This window comes from Pempheris klunzingeri, chromosome 21 (genome assembly GCF_042242105.1).
Source record: "Pempheris klunzingeri isolate RE-2024b chromosome 21, fPemKlu1.hap1, whole genome shotgun sequence".
NCBI classification, from domain to species: Eukaryota; Metazoa; Chordata; class Actinopteri; order Acropomatiformes; family Pempheridae; genus Pempheris; species Pempheris klunzingeri.
The window spans coordinates 6,052,505-6,080,498 of NC_092032.1; the positions used below are offsets into that span (position 1 = coordinate 6,052,505).

A 27,994-nucleotide genomic window follows, 5' to 3' on the forward strand; every position below is an offset into this window, starting at 1 on the left:
TCAGCCAGACTGAAAATCAATGGCAAGCTCATTGATTCTTTTCTATCAGACAGATCCACAAGACAAGGCTGCCCGTTAAGTTCACTTCTATTTGTGATTTTTATTGAACCATTTTTATTGAACCATTGGCTCAATGGATAGTCAGCACAACATGATTAAAAGTATAAAGATGGCAGCAGGGGGAAACAAAAACTGGACTTGTTTGTGAATTATATTCTTGTTTCTCCCACAAGGCCAACAGACCTTTTACCTGTGATGTCAGTGCTGGATGAATACGACCATACTCAGGCTATAAACTAAATGAGCAAAAACGTCGGGTCCTTAATATTCACTATACCTCTCCCTAGTATCTTCACTCTGTGTCTCTCAAGTGGGCTGGGATAAGAAATTTGTAAAATAACGTGGAATGTTTTGCCAATAGACTTATTCAAATCAAAAGAAATGATATGGTCCTCTCAAAAAGGAAATTATAGCAGATAGCAGCAGATGGAATTTAATTCCATATCTGAACACCAGTTCACCGATTCACATCTATAGATTCAGTACAGATGAATATATTCCAGTCAGTATTGATCAGTACCCGATGATCAGAACAGTGTTTTCTGGAGTGTGATGATGTTATTTCCAGATTTATTTGGGCGGGGAAATACACTAAGATATAAAACTTTCCATCCACCAAAGGAGAGAGGTAGACCAGGCCTTCTATGTCTGAGGGATTATTACAGAGCAGCTCAAATTCTTCACTTCTCTCGCCTGGTGTAAAACCAACTATAGCTCAAGGTGGAAAGTGATAGAGCTCTCCCTAAAGCTATGGAACGGTTTGACCAGTAAATATGACACAAGGTCTAGCAGCAGGACTAGAAATGGCCTTACTATGTTCTGCATCAAGGTTCTGGTTTTGAGCTTCCACAACCTTAAAGACAAATTCATCTGTAATATTATTTAAACTAAATAACATTTTAAAAAAGACGACACAATATTAAAAGCAATATGGGAAGCAGAGGGTAATTCCACAGTAATGTTTGGAAGAATGGGACAGAATCTGGTCTCTTGTGTACTCCAGCTGACTAACTACCCTCCTCAGACTGCCTGCTGGAGGTCCTGTGGAAGCGCAGCGGCAAACCACGTTCACATATTCTGGGCTCGTCCCTCTGTGGGTGTCCATAATGCCCCGGAGGCAGCTTTTAAGATGAGAATCTATTTCAATTTTGAAATCGTGCACCTTGGTAATCTAGAAGAGCTTCGATGTGCTAAGCGAGATAATTACTTACGGTGTTGGCAGTGGATCGACTTAGTTTACAATGAACACACACTGGGGGAGAAATACATTTCAACTAAGAACTCAGATTGATGTGTTTGATGAAAATTGGTCCAAATAGTTTACCCATGTTGTCAACTAGAAGGCCTGATTCTGTATGGCAGTAATATACTTACGTTAAGGGCATGTCTTCCAATTTCAAATCATTTTCTGTCCTCCAGGCGCAGAATCAGTTTGGGTTGATATGAATGTATATGGACACGCACATGTGTGTGTATGCACATATATATATATATATATATATATATATATATGTATATATATATACACACACACACACACACACATGTACATTCTTTTATTGTGTGTGTTTTGTGTCTAGTTGGTACACACATATCACTTCTGTTTATCTGTGCTCTGTAAAAGGAAACCCAATAAAAAGTAACAATAACAAGAAAGTAGCAGGTATCAGATAATATCCACAACTTCTGCTAATGGAAAACAAAAAAGAGAATAGTTCAAAGCGAGTCGAGTCAAGCCGTGCCGTGCAGTGGAAAAGAGGCTTAAGGTGCAGCCAAGTTCTGAAACGCCATCAAAATGCCGTGTTAAATAAATACCTGTGTTCGCCTGACAAAAAAGAACTCTGTTCCATGCATCACAAAGCGTGTTTACCTCCTGAGTTGCCATAGTGAGGAGGTGTGCGCTTTGTCTTCCTGCTAAAGGCCGCTGACAGCAGTGAGCGCTGAGCAGTATAGTGCAGTTGCCATAGTGAGAAGTTCCAGGTCTCAGTCTGTGATGTACATGCTTTCTGACAGTGCTGTTATCCTGGGGTGTGACATCTTTGAATCACCAGTAACAGATGTATTTGTGTGTGAAGGGTGCCTCAGGCCTTTGACTCTACTCTACCTTGTTTCTTTTGACCCTCTCTTTTTGTATTTCTGTGATGCAGCTGATTATTCCTGGTTTAAAAACAGCACTCTGCCTGTGGGGCTCTCTATCTCCTCTGTGTCTCCCTCTCTCCTTTTCTACCTCTCTCTCACTCTCTCTCTCTCTTTCATTCATCTCTCCTCTCCTCTCTCCTGCAAACTGAAGGCAACCTCACTGCCAATTTCATGGCAGGGTAGTGAGCAGCGCAGCAGAAATTATCCACTGCAAAATTGATCTAAACAATCGCAAAGTGGAACGGCAAGAAAAAGCAGGAGGATGAAATTGGGAGAGTCTGTTACCTTTTTGAACTTGCTTTATCACCGAGAAGGAATTGGGGTGCACTGGTTACAGGGAATGCCAATAGTTCATGATATAGAGATATGTATCGTGCTGCACAGTCATAAATATGTTTTCTGTGTAGTAGCACATAGATTTAACCAGCTCTTTTCTACACCTTAATGTGCCGTTCTGTCATGAGTGACATTCACAACAGGTGCTGAAGGATCACAGATGTTGCCGCTGCTGTTGAAGACAAGTATAATTTGGCAGACATGTGCCCTGAGCTGTAGTTTCCAGAGTAAAAGTTTAACTTGTTCCACCCTACCTTAGACTTTCCTGTCTTCTCTATGCTCTTTTCTTCCTCAACTGCCCCACACACACACACACACACACACACACACACACACACACACACACACACACACCACACACTCCTCCCTCCCTTAACTTTTTCCTCCCTTGCCCTCCTTCCCATTCCTCATCAGTGGAGGTGTCAGGACTGTACCGCCGCAGTGCCATCTGGGCCGAGGCTGATAAAAGCTCATGTGCCGGGCCGGCGGTGCCTGCAGGTCTGCCAAAAGCCAGCGAAGCCTGACTTTCAGAGGCGATGGGAGAGATTTGTGGCAGCCAAGGAAGGAATGGCATGCCGTTAACGTGCTGATCCAGCCCTCCCTTCAACCCCACCCCACCCCCACCCCCTCTGCACCACCTCTGTCTATCTGTCAGTCAGTGGGGCTCTCACATGGCCCTGCACTGGCCTGAATCCTCACCTAGAAAAGTGTCTTTTTCTCAAAGGAAAACCAACAGGATGTCTCTGTGATCTGTGATACTTCATGCCCCTTTTAGGGCAACGATTCCCAAGGGTCTGTGGTATATAAAGAAAATATTTTACCCGCAGGACGGCCCCCGGAGCGACCGACCAGCTTCCAGCTCCTCTCAGGTGGAGGAGCAGGCCTGATAGCCTACTTGGATGTGGAGAGCTGTGTTTTCTAGGACTCGTGAATCGCTTTATTTCGTGTTATGCATTCCTTTATCTCTGTCCAAGTATACCCCCCAAAGAAGATATATCAGGTGTGCTTTTCGGGGAATAGACTGTCACTATCTAGTCCTCCAAAGGTATTTGTAAAATTGTACTGCAGCAGGAGAAAGACCACTCAGGTGGCTATTCATCCTGTGGTCACATACAGTATGTCAGTGATTGGCTCTTTGCAGCGTTGTTGACCATAACATGTCCCCTCCACTGGCCAAGTAGATCAGAGAAGCAGTAGGTCCAAAAACTGTATAACTCTCTCAATTTTAGTGATTTATTATATATAGTATGTACAACAGAGGCGTTCCTTTAGCTTTGATTGTTTTCCCTCAGACATGTAATGTTTATATATTACACAAATATAAAATGAGACACATATTGGATCAATAAATGAATGCAGTGTGTGAATGAGGGTTTCTCCATATTTTGTACGTATATAATTTATTAGATTTCGTACCAGTTCCTGGATCGGTCTTTTCAGGGAATCGATGTGTACATAACATGAAAATGTAATTCCCTGTTCTCTACCCCGGACTACTGTTCAGTGTTTCTATGTTAACTGGCCCGGTGACTAGTGACTGGTCAACCGACTTGCCCTCCATAAAGTTTTACCGGCCCCAGGTATGGAGCCAACCCAGTTTCTATCCCTCACACCTAGGATCCACCTAATCCCTGCTGCCATGGTGTGCTAGGTGTGATTGTTTCCTTTTTGTTTCATACTGTGAGCAAAAGGAACTCTTCCATTTTGTCTGATCTAGTTAGAGACATGTTCAAGTTAATTACATTTTATTGACTTTATTGACTATTTGATTTTAGTTTCTAATATTGTTCAAGGACACTGAAGACCAAATTGTTGTATCCTATCAATTCCTGACTTATATTTGGTGCTACTTCATTCTGAAATTACTTAACATACCTTGAAATGGTTTATATAAAGTAGTGTTAAGACATTTGAGGCTCAATTACTTTCAAGTGTAAATTCACTACTTCTGCAGCCAAGTTGGCAATGTCTGAAACTATTACAGTGGGCACAGGATCAGAGTGTTGTGGCACGCTGAGCATGATTGTATTGATGAAGAGTTCATTCTTTATCCTCATCCCTTAAATACTTGGAATACAACACCTCTGTCTGCACTCTGGTCCAAATATAACACTTCAGAAAAACAGGGCCAAACATGTGCTTTAAGTCAAGACATAACTTATCTGAGTCCTCTAAAATGAGTCTTTATTGATTATGCATAAATACATTAGAAACAGAGAACTAATTGTAGCATTTCTTTCCTGAGCACCCTCGCTTTTCACTTTTGGCCTCCTTACTGTTCATATTTGGTTGTTAGTTTTAGCAGTCTGAGGAATCTCAGTCCTGTTTCCCTCCTTTGTGAGCACCTGTGTGTGTTCTTGGACTTCTTTCTTAATGATGACAAAATGCCTCCAACAGACAGAAAGGTGAGGACAGACGTGCATTTGGTATTAAACACTGAGGGTTACTACCAAGCTCGTGGATTTAAGAATCAGTGCAGTCGTATGACAAGCACAATAAGGCGAACATTTGTCTCTGTGTAATTGTTCAACAGGTCTGGACCTGAGGCACGCCCAGGTGGTGGCGCTATCCACGGGCACCAAGTGCATCAACGGGGAGTATCTGAGCGACCAGGGGCAAGTAGTCAATGACTGTCACGCTGAAGTCACGGCCCGCAGAGCCCTGCTACGCTTCCTCTACTCTCAACTCGAACTCTTCTTGAGGTAATTCTTCAAGTGCTGTGTTGGTCTTGTCTCTGGAATGCCAGAGGAGTCAGAGGAGTGTTGGTGTTTTTGCCCAGAAAATGGACTTAAACGATTAATTGATTATCATCAGAATAGTAATTTACTTTCTGTTAATTGACTTTGAATTGAATTGCTGTTGCCTTGTATTATATGCAGCAGTAGATCTGCTACTATTATCAGCAAGAATTAAAGTTACTGTAAATTACTCCTCCTACAGACAAAAGCTGAAATCATTAGCTATAAAACACACTTTCTCAATTCAGTACACTCAGGGGTTTTTGTTGCAGTTGCTTTAAATCCCACTGAATTTAAACTGCTTTCTGTTTGCATACATATCTGCTCTGTAAACCACTTTCCCCAGGTTGCTCTTTGAAAAAATAATCATAAACCAAAAGGTATATTTCTATATTTTTTGGTTGGATTATTGCTAACTCTAGTGTTGCATTAATTTGGTAGAATACCATTCTGGTGTCTGTTAATACTGCTCGGTGGTTAAATCTATAACATTATATCTTCTAATCCTAATCTAAAGTAACTGTTGTTTTCAGATGAATGTAGTGGGGTGACAACTACAACGTTAGCCTCTGTAGAGGCGTAGTGTGTGTATAAGTATGAAGTAGCAGACAGACTAGTTAACAGATTGCCTCCAATACTTCTAACATGCATTACATTACAGTGTGCGTCACAATATGCTTAATAGCCTTAAATGTCTTTGTTTGTTGTGACCTCCCACTGCAGAGCCAAAGAATGCTCTCTCCTCTGTAATAAGCTCCATGGAAACAGCACCGCTTTGTTCACCAGAGACTTTTCAATAATCAACGAGCCATATGTGCTCTGCTCTCTGCAGCTAACTAAGCATACTATCACACTCTCAACCGGTTCAGGCCAGGGTCTCAATGGCCTATTTGTTTTTAGCACTTTTTTCAGTGTGTCTACTTTGAAACCTGTGCAGCATGCTCTGGTGCGCGCACACTCTCACCAAGATTTTTACCCGTGTCGAGGGGACGGTCTTGATGAGTTTTGACTCCTAACTGCCTCCAGTGCATAAGCATATATAATGTTTTTGAGCTCCCTGAGGAGCTCAATAGCAAGGCTGATTCATCAGATTAGTGGCTAGAAGTCTGGATCGCTGAATGTCATATTTGCATACACAGCACTGACTTTTTGTCTTAGCACAATGCTGGATGGCAGCTACTGATACTTTGCAGCTGAGTAAAATGGCTAATGGGGAAGATAATTCATAATGAAATGACCAAACAAAATGCCACAACTGCCATATTTACACTCTGAAAGGACATCGGAGACAGAGGAGAGGTTATACAAAGAGTGCGCTCGTGCTTTGCATTGCGATGTATATTTTAAATATGCTATGTGTACGTACTTGTTTGTGTGTGAGTGATGAAAGCCTGAGTCCTGCTCACAGCAGAAACAATGACCCAGCATGGTAGATTTATAGGTTAGATTATGTGTCACTCCGTCGGCCATATTGCAAGAATTCAGCTCATGGTTGATGAATGGAACTAACTTTTCTAAACTTCTGAATTATTTCATCACTAATCCATCACATTTTCTTCTTTTTTTGAAGATCATTTCAGAATGATATCTTCTTTTCTCATATAAACACACCTCAACAGTATCTATGAAGGAGTTTATTTAGAGTGCCACTAAAATCAATGCTGCACTTAACGTGTTTCTAATTTTCTTGCATTTCTTCCGTTTAACTACATTTTAACTCAGCCAGCTCTGCGGCTGACCTTCATGATGACACCTTCATGACTCTGATGCAAAGCATGTACGGGCCATAGGTTAAACTCACTCCCCCTGTTTCCCCTGAGAGGTTTGGACAGCCTGAGTAATGTCCAGGAGTGTGTGTGACAGCAGCAGAATGGACCGTGCTCACACTGAGGGCCAGTGTCCATCTCTCTCCGTCTCTGCCTCACTCCATCATTGGAAAAGAACGGTGGAAATCTATTTCTCATGCTGTGATGAATGGTGCTACCTCTCTCATCAGTCTCCCCTCGTACTTGTTGTCCCCCCCCCCCTCCTTTTCTCTTTTCCTCGACTAAAGTAAAAGGCCAGAGGACTGGGAGCAGTCGATATTTGTGCGGCACAAGGAGCGCGGCTTCAGGTTGAAAGACAACGTCCATTTCCACATGTACATCAGCACGTCGCCGTGCGGGGACGGGAGGCTCAACTCGCCCTATGAAATCACCACTGACCGTAAGACCTCAGGCCTCTCTGTTGCTGACAAAGCGGAGAATAGATCAACAGGAATCTTCTTTATTTTTTTTTTAATGCACTCATGAGTTTCTATTTGTATGATGTCTATTATCATCGTTGTCTCTCAGGTTTATAGAGAGATGATTTTCTCAGGCAGATATTCTGAAAGCCAGTGCTCTACATTTTTTTTTGACACTGTCAAGAAGCTGGAATCCTTTTCATGTCACATTTCGTCTTTGGCCTCTTTCAGCCTCTCTGTGCTGACTAGATGACATTTTGTTGCTTACCCACTGAAAATAAATCATATATTCATTTAGACGGTTTGCCCAGCATTTTCCTGGTGGCCTTTGAGTTCAGAAATGTAATCTGGACTGCAGTTTCCATCAGTAGAATGTATATATTTCCCTCACAGTCTGAAGCTGCTATTCAGCTCCATGAATATACTGTGCACTACAGCGCAATACATGGTGAGATTTTCATGAAACCAGCGAGGCTGGAAGGAGGGAGGCAGAAAGGATGATAGGAGAAGCCTTTGAACCTGACGTTTTTTGGTCATTAAACCTTTTAAATGTTTTGCAGTGAGCGCTCAGAGATTAGAAAATGACTTTCACCTTTTCCTGACTGTTCTTAAACACTTCTGAGCTGGAAGTCGGGGCTTAATTTTTTTTTTTTTTTCAGCTGCCATCACATCAGCTGAAGCAGCAGAAGAGAGGGAGAGGAAGAGAGGAGGAAGGAGAGTTTAAGTCTAAAGAAATGAGAGCTTATTAAAAAGCCAAAAACAGCGATTATCTATGTACACTCTATGTCACTTCATTAGGGAGATATCCATATTGTAATCTGAAAGCGAGGTCATCTACATTTTATCCTGTGTGTCACTTTCCTTCTTCCTAAGAGTGAGGAGATTCTGTTTCTTTAGGCCAGGGATGATGTGATAAACGAGCACTGATGATAACTGTGATATTTAAAGAATGAACTGATATTATATTAAGAATACACGTATGATAATGTCGTGTTAATAATCCGGTCCTGACACACACACACACACACAATCAATGATTCCATAAAAAGTGTTTGTGGACACCCCAGTCTGCAGGAAACAAGTGTTATCATTAAAGTTATCACGGCAATGGACAGTGTTGTCAGAGGATTCAGGTCAGCTGACACAGTCTGAGACAGTCTAGAAGAAAAGCAAAGCAGATGCAGCTAGTGCATGTCAGGATGAGGCCATCACACACACACAAAAAAAAAAAACATGCTCGACTTCTTTCATAAAAAAAGATCACCATAGACGAACAATGTGGAAAATGGAAATAGGAAGAAAGTATGTAAGGACATGATCAGAAGACAGGAAATCCCAGGATGTCAGAGTGGTTAGTGTCAGCCTGTGGTCTCACACAGCCGCTCTCTGTCGCCTGCTCCCCACAGTGATAGTGTTTCAGTTGACGTTGTGTTAATGGAAAATGATCGGTCTTGTGGCTCTTTTGTTTATCAGTTCATCTGCTTGTCTTTTCAATATTCATTGCTCTCTTTGTTAGCTTTTGTATAGCAGTGATTGTGGTTAGAGTTATGGGTACAGACGCTCTCTCCACCTCCCTACACTCATAAAGACATAATGTGAAATTATTGTTGTAATTATCATCATCATTATTATTATTATTATTACAAATGTTCTATAGATGTCACGGTAATATTAATCTGGCCATAGAGGCCTGTAGAGAGGTTAAAACAGACTGTCTGTCTATCTCTTGTCCTAAGTATGTGGAGCATTAAAACTACTCTATCCAAGGGAGTGGTTCCTTCTCCTCTCTCCCAACTCACAGACTGCTACTGCATCCAGCAGGATTCCAGTCAAATACTTACTCATTAACAATCAGGCAACCAGCGCTCCCAAGATGATACATTTAATTCCCTGAAAGAGGCTATTAACCTCATTTAAACTTTAGTTTAGAAAGGAATTGCAGTGTTTGTCCTCTGCTGCAAACTGTGGCCATCATCTCATTTGACTGTATGATAGTAATGTTTTATTGTTAATTCGCTTACCGTAATACTGGATAAACTTTTTCTAATTAATTACATGCAGCTAGTTATACGTGAATACCTACAATTAGTAGCTGAGAGCATCCCTGATTATACAAATATATACATCTGGTGCATTTAGAGGAAAGTTGATGAGAAATCTACAAAAACAAAGAGTTTGTGCTATTTAGCTTCTTAATGTTCGGCTAATTACATTGATGAAGCTCAGGCTGTGATTGGGTGTGTTGTGTTGGCAGTACACAGCAGCAGACACCTCATGAGAAAGCACCGCAGCCACCTACGGACCAAAATCGAGTCAGGCGAGGGGACGGTGCCGGTGCGATGCCGGGGGCCCGTCCAGACGTGGGACGGCATCTTACAGGGCGAGCAGCTCATCACCATGTCCTGCACCGACAAGATCACCAGGTCAGTGCTTGTCAGAGCCTGAACCTGTGGGTTCACGGTTGCGTTGTTTTCTCTTCTTGGCACGCTTTCTGTTGAAAATGAGAACTCTCCATTTATTATTCTGCCTCATTTCACTTGTTGATCCGTCAAGTGGCTCAAAACTAAATTGGACAAAAGCTCCTTTTTGTCCTGTTGCCGCACTGAACATCCTGCAAACTGCTTTATACCCGAAGGAGCCTGGTCTCTCTTGGTGAGGTCACAACTGGAAATACAAACACAAAACGCCGTCCTTGCCATCACTTGTTGATTTTACATGCTGATTTTACAGACCTGTAGCTGTGATATTTGAAATGGTGCTTTGTTCATCATTTTGTGATTTAGGTTATTAATGCTACTTTACTGGCCATGTCTCACTTATAAAAGAAAAGAGTTCAACAACGCCAAAGCCAAAGCCAAAGCCCTTAAAGATAATGTCCTCATTATCAGTCCCTAAGCATTGCAGCTGTTAGTGCACGTGTTGTGTTTTTATTGTCAAAGTCGACACAAGATACCCCGGAATAAACTCCCAACAAACCATGTGATCCGCACATCCTTTCACCCAGGAGGTCTCCGACCTGTGTGAGAAAAGAAAGGTGAAAGGATTGATTGAGGGGTTAACTTTATTAGGAGATTAGCTTCTTTATGAGAATGAGTGATCTCTGTTTAAACAAAGCACTTTAAAATGTGCTTTATGAGCTGGGCAGAGGTTTGTCTGATATTTACTTTAGTGCATCTGTGTGTATATGCGCATGTCTGTGTTGCCATAAGCCGTGCTGTATGTGAGGTCTTCTGTAGTGGGGATGGGGACTATTGATTTCCCATATGTGACTTGAACAGCTAATCCCATTCTAATGAGTTAGTGTAGTAATCGTGTCATTGTTTTAATCTCCAGATCTGTGGGGCTAACTTTCCTCTTGCTAGCAAGTCACACAAGTCACACGCTGTTAGCTGTGTGTTCATACTTCACCGGGTACAAAATGTAAAAGCAAGGGTATTAACATTGGAATTTTAGCTGAGACAAACGTGCTGTAAGTGTTCCAGCAGGGCCCGGCGTTTTGGTTTTTAAATCATTTCATGATTCCAGCGCAGTGTCACTCATTGCCCATTTATTCATTTGCTGATTTCCTACTGGCAAAACTCATCGTTTACACAGAAAACTCAATGGTGCCTGTGTATGTTCTTCAGCTGCTAAATGTGTTGTCCGCATGTTGGCAAGCCTGCGCAGGACAGACGGCGACGCTAAATGAGAGGACAGCTCTGCTCTTCCGCCTCCGTTTTCACACTGTCCTCGAGCGAGGAGTGAAGGCATCACTGTGTTCACAGCAGATCACCTACACATACACACAGATATGCATAATAACATTCACCTACTGGATGCTTATCATTTGCATTTATGTAGCCTGTATGTTGCATATGTTATATACGTTCTAAATTTAAAATGGTGAGGCCATAGCTGATGACTATGAATCTACGATTAAATACATCTGTTAGTATTTTAGCGGTCCAAAGTGGATGAACTGTGTTCCTGCAGAACACTATATATTCTATATGGGCCTTTCTTTTATTTGGAACAAGAAAAAAACCCCAATATATTCAAGTATGTCATCAGTCAAACTGTGTAAGTTTTGCTGAACAGTGGACACAGGTGTTACAGATTACTGGTAAATGCTAAAACCCAGTGTGATGGCAGTATGACTAGAGGAAGTGTCAGTGTTCAGTTAGGTTAGCCAGCATAAGCTAAGAAGTAAGAGGGTAGCAACAAAATCCTTGAGTGTGTAGAACAGAAGAGGGGAATATGATTTCAACTATAACATGGTTTAAGAAATAAACACTACAGTGTGTTTCTCCTTTCAAAAGTTAGTTAGTGTCCTTTAAAACACATTTAGGAACACATTGTTACCATCCAGTGGCTCTGTGAGGATAAAGTGCAGCTCAAGGTATTTTTTTATAAACCAAAGTATTAGACAATTTTAACCTGATGATGGTTTGTCTGGGAACCATTTATTGATTATTAATTTATTTATTCATTGATTTTTTTTTTTTTATTGAATTTAATAAAAGTGGTGGAGCGTCCTACCAACATTCAGACCAACATTAGCATTGTTGAAATACTTAATAAAGTAATTATTTACTTCCACTTGTGATGTTTTTTTCGGAAATATCTGAAATCAATTTTTAATATAGTCTCAGTTTTTCTGCCAGGACTGGGACTCAACAGGAACTGAACCCATGGATTTAGCTTAGTAAGCGCCGCACTGTGCCAACTGAGCCATACAGGACTACAGCTGAGCCACTGTGGTGTGTGTGAAAGGACTGGTGCAAACACACACACACACACACACACACACACAGAGAGAGAGAGAGAGAGAGAGAGAGAGAGAGAGGAAGTGAGGGACAGCGAGTGAGACAGAGAGAGAGGTGAACCCTTCTCCTGTGGAGCCGCTGTTAATTTGACCAATTTGATTCACTTGGCCAGGGCTGGAGATGGTGTGATTAAATCTACCCAGGTCACCAACGGGGGTGAAAGCAATTACTTTACAAAAAAATAGAGTGACGGGGGAGGTAGAAGGGACACCCTGCTTTTCCTCCCTCTCACCCTCCCCTCCCCTCCGTCCCGCCAGCCCAGACGGCAGACACACTCTTTTTGCTCCACAGCCTCCTCTTTACGTTTTTTTTTTTTTTTTTTTATATCGCTGTAAATGATGGGTGGCCGTCGTTAAAGTGAGTGGGTCACCAAGGGCCAGTTTATCAAGGTCAGGGTGGAGGGTGGAACTGAGAGGAGCTGAGGACCGCAGACTCAACACACTCACACACACTCACACACACTCACACACACACACTGCTGCAGTCTTAACGGGATCCCCTGGATGCTCTTCTTGTCCTCTGACACACTCATTTTGCAACCTCCCATTACTTTTTTATTTCCCCCACTTCCTTCAGTGCCTGCACTTTATTATAGTTAGTTCAGCTTTGACCATCAGGGATTTTAGGATCTTTGCACTCATCATAAACATTTCTGATCACGGCCGACGTCTCACCCCATCACTGTTTCCACACGATGGTCATCGCTTCGTCTTCCTAAGCCGGGCCCGGTGACGCTCCTTTGCTAATATTTGATTTGAAGTCGACAGCTGGATTTAATTGAGGGGCCTAAATGGCTTTCACATAACGATGATGTTCTCAATTCCACTGCAGTTTTATGCAGATGAACACATTACTTTAATGGTCTGCGTTTACCGGGGGGAGGGAGGGAGGGAGGGAGGGAGGGAAGGAAGGATGGAGGTAGACAGAGAGAGAGAAAGAGAGAGAGAAGAGGTCTCTCCCCTCTCCTCTCTTTAAATTCACACGCCCAAGCCAGATGGCTGTCTTTTCTTGCATGAGATTAGAAGATGTTTCTGATTCACGGTGTCGCTTTCTGGGTAAATTAATATTTCAGGCTAAACTATTTCTGTTTTGGTGGAGCACTGAGGTTGTGCGTCTGAGCTCCTCCTCTCAGCTTGAGAGGGAAGGACAGATCTTGCAGACAGATTGCAGGTAAGGCGTAGGCGGGCGGCCGCTGCTTTGTGAGCATATTTAGTGATTCCCAGAAAGCCATAGATGTTAATTGACTGCTCAGGAAGCAAAAGAAGCCAGAATGAGTGATTATTAAGTCGGCGAGAGGGGAGAAAAAATAAGCAGCCGCTGTAATTGCATCCATGATGAAGAGACATTGATTAACAAAAAGAACAATGATGTAAAAATTAGTAGCATAATATCGAGCCTTTGATTGTGTCTCGCATAAGTTCATTAGTCCGGAGCACCGGAGAGTATACAGCTCAGGCACACAGCAGGTTCTCCCTCTCTATGAAGGGCAGGAATGATAATAAACACGGTAATTATCATTTTCCATCCATAAATTAGCATCTGCTGGTTAAATAGAGGGGGTTTCGACAGTAGGTGGCACATAACCAGCTGGCTACAGTATCAGGCGTCAGTGCGGCTGGCAGGATTAGCCCCACAGTGATTTTGTGTCACTCATGGATCTCCCTAAACAAATCCTGAGGTGATCGCCCCTCGCACCGAGCAATCGACGGAAGCTGTCCCGCACAACTGTGCAGTGCATTAACCTCACTGGCACTGATGAATGCACACGTGGTAATGTGTTGTTCCACGTAATGAATGCTGATGTACTGACCTTTGGCAGTGTTGTTGTTGGTGGCGGTGATGATGCTCCGCGTCTCTGAGCTGGGGAAAGTGGGTGAAGAGGACGTGTGTGTGTGTGTGTGTGTGTGTGTGTGTGTGTGTGTGTGTGTGTGTGTGTGTGTGTGTGTGTGTGTGTGTGTGTGTGTGTGTGTGTGTGTGTGTGTGTGTGTGTGTGTGTGTGTGTGTGTGTGTGTGTGTGTGTGTGTGTGTGTGTGTGTGTGTGTGTGTGTGTGTGTTGTCAGTCAGGTGGCTGTTTTTCATCACGTCCCACATCAAGATAATGATCAAATTGTCTCTACCTGTCATTGAAGCTCTCACATCTGCCTCTCTCTCTCTGTCTTTCTCCCGTCCTCTCTCCACCCATCTCTCCCCTTTCTCCCCCTCCCTGATTCTGTCTCCCTTCCTACCCGCCACCCCCCTCCCAAATGTTGCCCTCCCTCCCCCTTTCCTTCTTTCTTTCACCCACATAAACGCACTTCAATCTGCCTTCTCCCTCCTCATCTACTTTTCAAACCATCCCCTCTCTCTCTCTCTCTCTCTCTCTCTCTCTCTCTCTCCCTCTCTCCCTGACTTCCTCTCTCTGTACTTCCTCCACATCTACTTCAGATGGAACATCCTGGGCCTGCAGGGGGCGTTGCTGAGCCACTTCGTGGAGCCGGTGTACCTGCACAGTGTGACCGCCGGCAGCCTGCGCCACACGGGCCATCTGGGCAGAGTTCTGAACCAGCGGCTAGAGCGCCTGGGCCCACTGCCCGCCACGCACAGACGCAACCAGCCCCTGCTCAGCGGTACGCCCACGGTCCAGACCGACATGTCTCAGTGTGATAATCGCATTTAGGAATACATCAACTTCCTCCCACCAGAAAGTTGCGCAGAATTCATTCATTCAGCCCTTTCAGTATAGCTGATGCTGGTAGCTCGGACACATACTGACCGCTTGAAGGTCATGCAACAGGCAGTGAGACACCTGTGACACCTTGTGACCCTGTTACAGCAGAGCATCAGGGTCAGTCAGTTAGTGCTGCAGTATTTGTTCTGAGCAGCGATTTTATATCAGTGCTCACTTTGATATGTTTAAAACACAGCGGTTTTGAACAGACACTCATCTGATGTCTAATAACAAGCTGTGTTGAACCACATGGTGGCTCACAGCTGGAGATCACTGTATGGGACTGCTCAGCTAAAACACAAATCAACCTCAGCTTGAAATGGTGTTTTACATTACGATGATGATGATGATGATGATGATCACCAACATTTTTAAACCTGCAGTAGTTCATTGTTTAGCTTATTGGGGGCAGCAGAAACAAGCTGTGAGCACACTGATATATTATCATATTTGAAGTTAATAAGTCAAACATCCAGCAGATAAGCATTTAGTTAGAGCTGTGTTCGTGTCCACTGAGTGAATGTAAGTCCAATATTCTCCCTCGTTTTTAGCTCCACGTTGCTCTCCACAAACCACTGGGGGGAACATCTGGTTCTTTAGCTGCTAAATGTTCCATTCTGGTCACCAGTTAGGTGCAGTTAACTGTCTGTGTGCTGGTTGGTGCTGAGCAGGTAGTGCACCGTGGGTTTCTAAGGTCCCGTATTAGAGGCGGAGAAACTGTGGTAAAAGACCCGTCCTCTCCCTTTTTCTCCTGCTCATCCGTCAGTAAATGTGTACCAAAACTCGCCGTTTCAATCTGGCTCCATTTATGATGTCACAAAGGGGACCTGTCGAACATGTGACCTCCTCGGCAAGCTGACCGTCCCCGTCCACTGAAAAGCTGCATCCACATCCCTATCCGTCCATTGTTTTTTTTCCCTCATGAACACCAGTAACGTACTGATGCCGAAGGCGAGAGTGAAACACGCAAACCGTTCTGATCTTCTAAAGCAAAGCTGAAAACACGTCTGCTAGAAGAAAGATAATGTGTTTTTTTGAACATTAAACCACGTAAAGCTATTCTTTCAGAACTCCAGATTCACATATAAACTTGAAAGTGAGCAGAGAGCCTTTTCACTAAAAAAAAAAAAAAAAAACAGCTGCCCGTGGGCCTGAAAAGGACACTGTGAGAGAGGGAACCAAAACAGTAGTTGCAGGCTGGGAAACCCAAAGGATGAGTTAAAAAATACTGTCAAGCTTCGCACAGCTTTGGGGGGCAGAGGAGTTATTTAACTCTTTTAATGGATGGTGGAAGCGCACCAGAAATAGCCTGTAGCTCCTCAGGTTAATTAAAAACACAGTTTAAATTCACTAAACCTGGAATTCACAGGTTGGTGGATTAAGCTGCTTGGATCTTATTTTAGCTTCCAAGTGGTCTACTGAAAGTATTTGTTTTCTCTGAATTTCTATTTTCTCCATCTAAATGACAGACTTTCCACTCTGAAGCAGCCTTTACACACACCGACATCTCTGTGTTTTCGTCCCGTGTGCGTATGCAGTATCTATTTTCAGAGGTTCCTTTTAATAAATATGTCAGCTCCAGACCAAATGAAGAACAACAGATCACATATGTAACTCCCCCCCCCACACACACACACACACACTTAACAAACTCATGTACCCCTGCCTCTCTACTGTTACATTGTGCCGCCAGACAAGCAACAGCTAAGAAGTTGTCTGGCACGTCTGCCTCTGGGGCTCCGCTGAGACCGGAGGCTTTCATTTGTAGTGAAGATGAATGCTGGAAAAGGATCTGAATGACACCCAACTTGTGGAAACTGCATCAGACATCACTACAGATCTAGGCCAGTCGGAGTGGCTGAGCGACAGCGACGCACAGCGATGTGGGGCACATTTTGTTGCGAAGGATCATTGATAAGAACAAAGACGGGGAGTCTCTGCCATAGATCTACCACACTTTTATCAGGTTTCAAGTGCACCTCTTGAAGGGCACAGGAGCTCTCTGCGTCGCAGGGCTCTGCTCCGGGTAATTGGGTGCCATGAGGATGAATATTTTGTGAGGCCTATCCTCATCAAGATTGATAATTGCACTGAATTGCCCTCTGGTGATGATAGCTGGGACAAATTTATCATTGAATCCTCCAACCACGGCCAAGGCGAGCATTTCTCATGATTTGTTCAATGGCTTTTTGAATGGAGTCATTTCACTTGTCTGAGATGGAGTTTTTGGTTTTCGATATTACAAGCTGCAGTTAATATTTGGAGAATTGCGCTCAGGTACGATCCATCTGTTCATTATTCATACTTAGTTAGAATATTAAGTTATTCACTCTAACTATAATAAAGCTCACAGTAAGAGAACAGTTGGTTTAATGACTGTAGTTTTTTTTTTTCATCTGCTAACGCAGGAATGATTCTGCTGAGTTTACACTATTTCTCAGCATTGAGGGTTCTTTGTGTTGACGAATGGCGCAGACATGCCCTTTACTTTTAGACATCCTCTTTACTGAAAACAGAGGTGGCCTCCCGTGTGTCCTGGCCTCCCCCCCGACACGCTTCCCAGCGATGTGTGTTTTCCGCGTGTGTGTCCACACATGGCCACCTGTCACATCGGTGCTCCTGCAGTACCTTGAGTAGCTACAGTCTGCTGAAGGGTAGAAGGGTGAAGGAAGGGAAGATGGACAGACAGTGGAGATGGCCCTACACCAAATCAATGTAATCACAACCCTTATCAGGCGGCCATTCAATCTGAAGGGAGCTCGGACAGAGAGAGAGAGTGCGTACCCCCCCCCCAAACACACACACACACACACCTCCTCTCATCTCCTCCCCCCTCCTTTCATTGGCTCTGATGAGCTCCTCAGCCATTGTGTGTTCAGGGTTATTTAAAAGCAGCACCCCTGGAGGAAATTCCCGCTGATCGCAGGGCCCACTCTTATCGCACACAGCCAAAGCAGCCCCACCTGAACCCTGAGGGCCAAACACATCGATGGACTGACTTGTCCTTCACTCTCGTCCTGCTGTCCACCCCCACCACAGCGTGAACACAGCTGTGGCACGGCTTTGTCGTTTTTGGGATAAGAGGAATCAGAGCAACAGTCGATTAAGGAAACATTAATAGTGCCGGTCCACTATTCTATGTTTTTTGCACCTGATTGCTTGTTTTTGTTCACATGTAAAATAGTGTCGGGGGTGAAGTGCTGTCGAATGCAAAGAGAAATGACTCTTACTGAGTGTTGCAGGGATTTGAACCGACGACCTTTCAGTCACATCCCTGCTCTTGTCGTAAATGCGTTGCTGCCCCTTAAACAGACATTGAAGAGGTCCATCTTTTCACATACCTGTTGCAGAACTACTCCTCTGCTGCTCCACCCAATCCATTTTTGAGTGATGCTGCATACATGCTCTGTGTACATATAAACTACCCTGTGATGTGGCTCTACACCTGCCACAGACACTGAGCCACGGGTGTGTGTACCGCACCGTTATGAATCCCATGACCAAAGGCTCTAATTCTGCCTCTTTCATGTCTGCCAAACACTTCCCAGAAGAGAAATTGATCAAGTCTTCAATGAGGGAAATATCAAATTGGCTATTACAGAAACAGAAGAGTCAAATCCATTGAAGGGAAGAAATGAGCCATGAATGGAGTGAGAGAAAGGAAAAAGGCAGGATGGATAGGAAGGTCTTTTGTTCAAAGAGGTGCGTCTCCACCAGAGAGGAGAGATGGGTAATAAGAGACTTGGAGGATTGTTACTGTGGCAGGCAATTCATTCCAGCTCCAAGGAGCTACAGAAAAGAGGAGCAGAGATTGGTGAATGGAAGAGTGAGGACGGGAAAATGAGTGTGGCAAGGAGAGGGAGATGATCTGCAGGCATGTATTGTGGTATTGTACATCAGGTATTGTGCTGTAACAAGCTGTCTGTCAGACAGCAAGATCAGAGGCAACTGTTGTTCAGCCGTCACACAAAATCTGTCTGCTGATTTTCTATGGTACCCTTAACATTGCATTATATAATAAATAACTGTGTTGGAAGTCGAGGTGAAATCCGAGGCAGCGATTCCTTTCTGAAGACACTTTCTCAGATTTAGAGCAGATATCGTTCAAGCAGCACAGTCAGAGTTTTGTTAGCCCAGATGCTACATGTGAAGTGGCTCTGTGACACATATTGCGCCCGACATTTGCTCCGTTGTAGTGACAAAACACTTTGCCACATTTTGTACTGCAACTCTCAGTTTCTGAAAGTACAGTAAAAGCCTTGAGAATGTTCCGAGGGAGACGCGGAGGGCAGCTGTTATCTAAGCTGGCAAACAGAGGAGAAACGTGCTCCTTTCTTTTTAATTATCAATGTTTATTCTAATATTAGTATATGAGGATAATACTTTAAAGAGACTGTTTATCAAGAGTCAGATGAGAAGATAGATGCTACACCCACATGAGATGAACCCACTGACACGTATGTTTCTTTAATCTAAAGTGTATAAACGATATAAATGTGTTTTTACCAAGGATGGATACTTACTTACTTTTTCAAATATTCTAATTGTTTTAAAAATAGATTTTCCTTCATTTTTTCTGGTGCCCGTTGGGAGCAGTAGGTGTTCAGAGGTTTCTGTGAAGACGTGGGCACAAACACTCTCTGATTTTTCATTGCTTATGCAGCCCGAGTCCCATTTGATCCAGACGTTAGCCAGGAGCAGGCTTAGGTACAAGCTGGTTAGCTCAGCTCTTATCCCGGTTCTCTCTCCTCTCCCCCTGGGGGCGATCGCCCCTCCTGCTTTAGCACTTGGTCTGGGTGATGCCGTGGGCAGCGATCGACTGGAGGCCTGCTGTAATCGAAATGCTTAATTCAAAAGTCATAAGTAGGTACGTGTTTCAGCAGTGAGGGCAAAACTTGCTGAGACCGATAAAAACAACAATGTAGTGAAGTTTGAATGAGTTACATCCACGTCAGCCGGCATCACTGCTACTAGTGAGCTTAATCTTAACGTGCAGACATGAGAGTGGCATCTCAGAGAGTGAATGAGCACTACAATGTGAAACTACTAAGAATTGTTGATTATGGTGAGTCACAAAAACCGTTTTGCAAACTTTCGTGGCTCAACATGTGGAGCATCTGCAGCCTCGGAGCTAACACGTGCACATGGGCAGTGACCCACCTCCACCTTCCCACCTCCATCCCCAAAGCTTCTTCTGCTGCTTCAGGCTGGATAGCTCCAACGCTGCGTCACGACGGCTCCATTTCTCTCACCCACAATACACTGGGAAACTGGCTTCTATGAATCCTTCTTGGTGGCTTCTCAAGGACATCCTTGCCCTGAGCCCTCATTGGTTTCTCACCCCGCTGTCAGCTCAGTTTCCACCACAGGCCCAGCACCTCTGCCAGCACCAGTGTTCTCAGTGCAGACAGCTAATTCTCTACATGGAATCCAATGTGACTGCCACTCACCTCCACTCTCCCTCTGCCTCTGTCTCTCTTGCTCTTTCCTCGACTGATCTCTTTGCCAGCGAGGCTGATTATTTCAGAGAGAGAGAGAGAGAGAGAGAGAAGGCAGAGAGGGCGGAACAGACAGGCAGACAGACAGACAGACAGACGGTCCAGTGGAAAGGAGGGTTCATCTGTGTGACTGGAGATCATATTTACAACGTGCATCATGGCTGGCAACATTCAAACACTGTTAGCTGCAGGAACTTCAGAGCAGACGAGAACTCATACAAAGGCAGGAACACGTTGCTTAGATACCCAGTAGCCCTCCGTCCCCACCTCTCTCTCTCTCTCTCTCTCTCTGTCTCTCTCTCTCTCTCTCTCTCTCTCTCTGAGGGTATATCAAAGCTTCATATAACCAGCTGTGCAGTTTCAGGCCTGCTCTGGTAGGCTTGGCTTTCTGCAGCGATGCAAAACTGCACCTCTGCCATTAGCCTAAGGGAGAGCGTGAGGGAAGGGTGAAGGAAGGTTAAATCCAACAAAGTGGAGGCTCCACAGTTAATTGCACATTTCTGCACAGATACTTATCTGGGTTTTACTCACAAGTGCATTAGAATTTGAAAGATTTTTATGAAATGTTTTGTTTTACTCAATGAAAATCATTTGGGTCACCTATGAGGATATACCCTGACTGAGACTAAGATTAACGTCACTCTCCCCCCCGCGTTGTCTCCCCCGTAGGGCTGAGCAGTGCCGAGTACCAGCAGCCAGGGAAGGCCTCGTGCGTGAGTGTCAACTGGACGCTGGGCGATGCACAGTTGGAGGTGGTGAACACAGCCACCGGGCGGAGACGGGACTCGGGGACGCCCTCGCGTCTCTGCAAGCACGCCCTGTTCAGCCGCTGGAGCAGACTTCACCGCAAGGTGAGAGCGAACGGGGAAGGTTACGTCAGAGCAAAAGCTGGAGTTCAAAAATCTAAAGAAAAAGTTCAGGATTCGACAAGAAAAACAAGCTACATTTTGCTTAGAAGCATTTGATCATGAGCTTTGAACTCCGTTGTGTGAACTGAAGCGAGAAACCTGATAAAACATTCAGAAAGTCCTCTTTCAGATTCAAAGTCAATGATGTGGCGTTGTGCTCCCAGTTGGAAGTTTGGAACAATTCTGCATTCTGACTTCTTCTCCAAAGTAATTCAAGCCAAGGCTCATGGGTACTGTAGTATTTAGAGCCATCTGCTAAACCAAACTTCTCAGAAACAGAGTTGCTTTTTTTTTTAGTTTTCTCTGTGTATTTTTACCTGTATTAGATGCAAAGTTGAGAGGTGAATAGAAGTGAGGCAGAGAGCAAGGGTTCATGCTCGGCGTCCTAACCCCCGAAACTACAGAGGGGGGGCAGAGTGCTTCTAGACTGAAATGGGGATCTAAACCCTCTACTGGCTTTCTCACAGCAGACTTTTAGACTTAAGTGAAATGATAGAAAAAACACAGGTTTAGCATTAATGATAGTTCTGTACTAGTGTGCACTGGCACCACTAAATGGAACACAGCCATTATTTATATAACTAATTACATTGTGCTTTGTTCGTTATGGCATGTCCAAATATCTGCTGTGACAAAAGTTCCACTAATTTAAATGTTAATTAAAACCCACCATCCACAGTGTATCTTTTACTCGCTGGAAAAAATATTATGATGTGCTCTTGAATTATTATGAGCCTGAACGATGGTCACATTTTTCGATGAATAAACGTCTGCGTCGCCACTCCGCTCGCCCTGATGTTGTCAAAAACAATGTGCTCTCCTCTGCCATCGGGAATGACACACCCAGTAATACAGAGACATTAACCACAGAGCTCCACTCTGTCAAAAAGCACAGACACGTGTATTAAAATCAGAGCCACGGAGCTCTGGGCTGCAGGTGAACGCTCTGTAGAGGAAATGTGGAATTTCCTGTCTGCCGTAGATGCATTTGTTGGCCCGGCAACATCTGCTGTCTATGCGGCTTATCAAAAACTGGCAGCTCGGATCTTTAACGTCAGCACACAGACCCGCTGCACTTTCATTTTTATTCTGAAACTTTTCTGTTACACACACTGCCTGCATTGCCAAATGGCGGCTGTTAAGGCATAATGACTATGAAACCATAATTATTTGGAGAAGTACTCGAGGAGGCCCCCGCCCTAAGTGCTCCCTGCGCGCCGTATATAAGGGCCACGCAAGAGCAGTCGCACTAATCTCCAAAAGAAACTTTTACTCTCTCTCTCTCTCTCTCTCTCTCTCCCCACTTGTCTCTCCGCCGATCTTCATTGTTTCCCCTCACAACAAAAGGAATGCGCAAAAAGCACAGAGAATGTTCAATTGCTTGTGAAATTTAAATGGGGAGATTACACAGCTGTTGAAGCCCCCCCCACACCACCACCACCACCACCACCACCACCCAAGCCCACCACCCTACCACCTCCCAACCCCACCCAAATGCATTTGTGCCGGCTCATTCGTTTTGTTTGGGCGCTCTCCTCCTTCCTTCCCCTGATGAAGCCTTTAGCCCCTCTGCCCCTCTCTTTGTTTTCTTCGCGTCACTTTTGTCTGATTTTGCTCTCTCTGTCTCTCTCTCTCTCTCTCTCTCTCTCTCTCTTACCTGCTTTGCTTTCTCTTTTTTGCTCGCTCGCCCTCTTCAGTTGGGGATCCACGCGTCCGGCTTGGCGGACCGCCAGCTCATGTACTGCGAGGCCAAGATGGCGGCGCGTCCCTACCAGACAGTGAAGCAGCAGTGGTTCAGATCTCTGCAGGAAACGGGCCTCGGTACCTGGGTGAAGAAGCCGCCCGAGCAGGAACAGTTCCTGCTGTCTGTCTGAGGAAGTGTGTGTGTGTGTGTGTGTGTGAGCAAGAGCCAGAGAGTGTGTGTGTTTGTTTAACCTTTATTTTTTTAGGGTAAGAACATCCTGCTTCGTACCTTCATACCTGGAAGTTTCCCAGTGCACCCTTGGAACTCTGCTGTGACCGCCTTGTGTGTGTGTGTGTGTGTGTGTGTGTGTGTGTGTGTGTGTGTGTGTCATTCTGGATGCATCGCCCATCGGCCCAATAGAAGCGACAAGAGGAAGGTCAACTGGACAGGCTGAAAAGAAAACGGACATAAAAAGATGGACCCTTTCTTTGACTCGCCTTTCCTGAAACGCACAAACACACACGTTTAAGCAAACAGGCGCCTAAATACCCCCCTCTTCGGCTGTCAAGGAAGGGTGGGGTAACCTTGAGCAGAATGAAAGGCAGCCGCTATCTTGTCATCAGCTATTTCCGGGCCCCAAGGCTCCCGCTGAGGAGCAGAGCCACGGGGGAGAGAGCGAGAGAGAGAGAGACAGAGGAAAAGAAAAGGAGAGAGAGAGAGAGGGGGAGAGAGAGAGAGAGGTCCACGTCCAATTACCAGCCCTGTCATGGTGACGGCTGATAGAGGAAGAGGAAGGGCAGCGATGGGAAGAGAGAGTGAGAAAAAGAGGACGTACCATCACCTCACCTTCCTTCGCTCATTTCTATCTTTGTCCTCCTTCTCTGACTCACCCTTTGACTCCCGACTTCCTCCTCCTTTTGTCTCCACCTCTCCTCCTTTTTTCGCTCGTTCCATTTTTCTTCCCTCCGCCTCTCTTTGTCACTCTTTGCTTGCGTCTGCCACCCCTTCACCTCCACCTCCACCTCCACCTCCACCTCCACCTCCCTCCCTGCTGCCTTTCAAGTGCAGCGGAGGTTAACACGACACGACCACAGGTTAATACACCCTCTTTTTTTTTTTTTTACCCCCCCCAATCCTCACCCCATTGGGTGAAGAAGGCGAAGAATGGAGGCAAGGTGCATAAGCGCAGCCATTACAGCCTGTCTAAGTACAGGTGGAGATGATGATGGAGGGAGAGAGGGGGGGGGTTCCTGTTTCTCCCTCTCTTTCATATCAAATTTCTCTCTCTGTCTTTCGACCTGGGTGACCTCAGCCCGTTGCACCCGATGTGCGTGCACCAGAACCGAGGCCCGTTTCTGTCGTGACTCATTAGCGAGGCCGCGTCGACCCGATCGACTTGTGCTTTCTGTCTGTGGTCATGACCGCTCTGAGCAGATAATGGTGGAGGGGGAGAAAAGTTTTGTAAGCCCACACCCCCTCACTGTCAGCGCCGTGGACGACTCAAGAGATTTTGAGTTTAAATCACCAGCTTGGACACACTGACACACACCACCCTCATGGAGTAAAGTTGAAAAACCAGAGAGGTCCCTGATCACCAGCCGTGTGCGCTCTCATCCCACCCTGTTTTTGTGTCTCCTCATATTCCGTGATGTAAGCACACACGTCGGGTGATTCCTTTTTATGCACTGAAGTGCTGATATTCATTGCGATCATGGCCGTGTTGTTCTGTCATTGCTGCGTTCTCTTCAAGGATTTTCAAGGCACCCAGAGCGCCACCAGCACGGCTCAGTCAGCGCTAAGATCTAAAAAGTGAGAGTGACACCTAGTGGTGTTTTTCTGCTGTTGTCTCGGCCCTGCTCTGGCAGCGCTCTGAGCTCCGGTCGGGGTCTCTAAGCAGGCCTGCGAGTGTCTGGCCGATAGAGATCAGCGCGAGGACACACAGGAAGATTTACACAAGAGAGACCTTGACCCACATGTGACCTGCATCTGGCTCTCCAGTCCCAATGCCTTTTTTTTTTTTTTACTGATGTAACTGGTCTGTAAGAGGTCTAGGGTACTGGCCAATCACTGTTGGGCATTTGATGCATCTAATTGACATCGATTGACGGTCTTTGTCTTGAAGCTCCTAAAATCTTCATACGCAAAAGTTGGCTGAAATATTTTAGTTCACGTCTCATTGGAGGTTTTATGTCCCATGCTGGTCTGCCTGCCATTTTAAAATCTTTTTCGTCTTGCCTTCATGACAAATTTGGAAGACATGTTTTATGTTATTATGTTATAAAATACAGAAATGTAAAGATATTGGCACAGTGTTTTACATGCTAGTGACATGGCCGGATTAAGCTGTTATTGGTGACGACAGGGCAGCAGCATTAGTTCATTCAGAACGTATTACTTATTATTCCATCTATATCAGATTACCAAATCCAGTTGACCTGTAGGGAACATGGGGATTTTGGGGCTCCTGAGGGTTCCGGGCCTTGGATTGTGGCAGCTTTAATAAAAAAAAACATTGGAAGTCAGTTTTCAGGAACTCATATTGTCTGATTCTTTGTTTACATCTGAAGTGCTGGAAATCCTGGATCTGCTCTCCCAAAGCAGCAAAGCCCAGACTTTGTGTAAATCTTGTCTGTGTGTATCAGAGCGGAGAGCCGGCGTTCGTCGTCTCGTGCTGTTTGAGCTTTTTCATCATCAGCCCACTCTCTTTAACTTCTGACCCGACGTGGTTTGTCGACGCAGGTAACCACATGGCTCATCGCTTCACGCGCCGTTTCACAGTGGCCATATTAGCCATGAAAACAGATCTGCAGATTTATTTTGAGAGATAATAAATATAAGGCATGTCTGAATGGCAATATTGTATCTAAGAGTGTACATATGTAAAGACATGTATAAAAGATGTTGATCAAGATGTGGAAGAGATCCTAAAATGTCTAATTCTGATGTAAATTTAAGTATATGAAGACTTGCTGCTAAGGTCTGTAAATTGCACTTCAGTAACGAATAAAAAGTGAATGTTTGTACTGTATATGTGAATAAAACCACAAAATCTTGTAATTTTACCTTGTCTTGATAGTTTTTTGATTAATCAGGTTTTGATGCCCGTCGATGGATAACACATCACACGCTTTATGTTCTCTGTCTCATAACTAACAGACAAATAACGAGTATTGATATTGGGCCATTTCCACTGTGTCAGATTTGCGATCACCTGTCTGTAGCCGGTGCTGCTCCTCAGAAGCATCCAGTCAAATATTAAAGAGCCCCCCCCCCCCCTCCTCCTCCTGCCTCTCCCAGGGGAAATCCACGGGGAAATGGTTATCTCTGTTAGGCTCGGTGGCAGGTGTCATACAGGCCAGCCACCAAATTAGCCCGGAGGAAGAATGAAGCGAGGAAGAAGAGGAGTGGAGGGAGGCTTGGTGGTGGTGGTGGTGGTGGGGGGGTCGAGGTATGCCTCCTCAGCAGCATCCACCCTTCCCCCTAAGGCCATGGAGTCGACTGTGTGCTCTACAATAAACATCATAATTGACAATTTGCTCCAGTGGCTGGTCACGGCCAGCCGGCTATAATCTAATGGACGAGGACAGAGAGGCAAAACTCCACAGAATATTCTCTGTCCCAGTGTCATGCTGTTTCTCAATGAAATCTAACAGCCATAACACACTGTGTGTGACACCATTTCAACATGTAGGTTTAGACCAACATACACACTTACATAGCTTAATATCCTCTGTATACTTAGACATTTTGAAAATAAACTAAAAATGTTCCTATCGTTTCTTTTGTGGACCAAATACCTTCCTCAGGGTGCAAAAGACAGTGTTGCAACATTGCAGCAGCAACCTAAATTCACACGAGGTAATTGTTAAGTATTACATGGATGTTTTCATTTGATCCCTTTTTATACTTCATTATATTTCAGAGGGAAATATACTTTATAATCCACTGCATTTATTTGACACTTAGCTACTTTATAGATTCATATTTAAAAAAAAACATATCTGAGTTGGTTTTATTTAAACCTGTAATGACCACCTTTGGCCACATGAGGGCAGCAGAAACAAGATGTGTATTCAGCTTCAACGTCTCCTTTTAACGTCGATGCTAGTTCGCAAAAAGTTGCCTCTTTACACATCCAGCATTTACAAGGCAACATTGTCATTCGTGTAAAGTCGTGTCTGTGTCCACATGAGCAGAAGTCCACTAATCGCTCTGTAGCTACTGTTGCTGTTCTGCTGAGCTGAAGTGTACAGCATATGAGTATACACATATATGAATGTTGGAGCAGCTGTGTTCTTCCCTGGGTCTGACAACACATGGCTTTCTTCTAGCGTCCTTTCTTTACTCTACTTCTTTACTGTGGCCGGAGACGATGCATGAGAGCGGAGAGAGTGAACCAAGACAGTGAAGTTGTGGCCGAGCAGCTGAACAATGAGCTGAAACTCACTGTAAAACTCTATGAATCACATTCAGGAGATATTTGCTGCAGTTTCATCCCTACGACGCCTTTCCCGTTGTCATCTGATACAATAAATATATCCATTCTAGCTCCATTAAATAACTGTGTACGGCCAAGAGATCGATATATCTGTTACTTCACAAAAACACTAAGATTCACGACAAATAATAGAGGCTTGTATGGCACAACTGTGTTTTTTCTTCTTTCCCACCCCATTAGACATCTCACAGCGCCGCAGATTGATTTTGTGACCCTTTGGAGGAGGGTGGGAACCACTGGACTACAGTTCTATCTATAGTTAAAACTACTTCCACCATCAGTATTTACCATCTAACAATATATAATAATATATCAGTCACAGGCGTCATTACTCTGCAGGACCAGCACGTTCACTTTTTATATTTTAAGAACATTTTGTGTGTGGAATAAAGTGGCT

At 44.5% G+C, this 27,994-nt stretch overlaps 1 protein-coding gene across 1 annotated transcript in view; it reads left to right on the forward strand.

Annotated features, from left to right (window-relative positions):
- The window catches only part of adarb2 (adenosine deaminase RNA specific B2 (inactive)), a 160,135-nt gene extending 136,846 nt beyond the window's left edge, over positions 1-23,289 (forward strand). The window contains exons 5-10 of the mRNA XM_070853099.1: positions 5,069-5,237; positions 7,327-7,478; positions 9,752-9,920; positions 14,727-14,908; positions 21,177-21,358; positions 23,113-23,289. Of these exons, the coding sequence (XP_070709200.1) occupies positions 5,069-5,237; positions 7,327-7,478; positions 9,752-9,920; positions 14,727-14,908; positions 21,177-21,358; positions 23,113-23,289 (1,031 nt within the window). The remainder of the gene's footprint in view (positions 1-5,068; positions 5,238-7,326; positions 7,479-9,751; positions 9,921-14,726; positions 14,909-21,176; positions 21,359-23,112) is intronic.
- Positions 23,290-27,994: the final 4,705 nt, after the last annotated feature.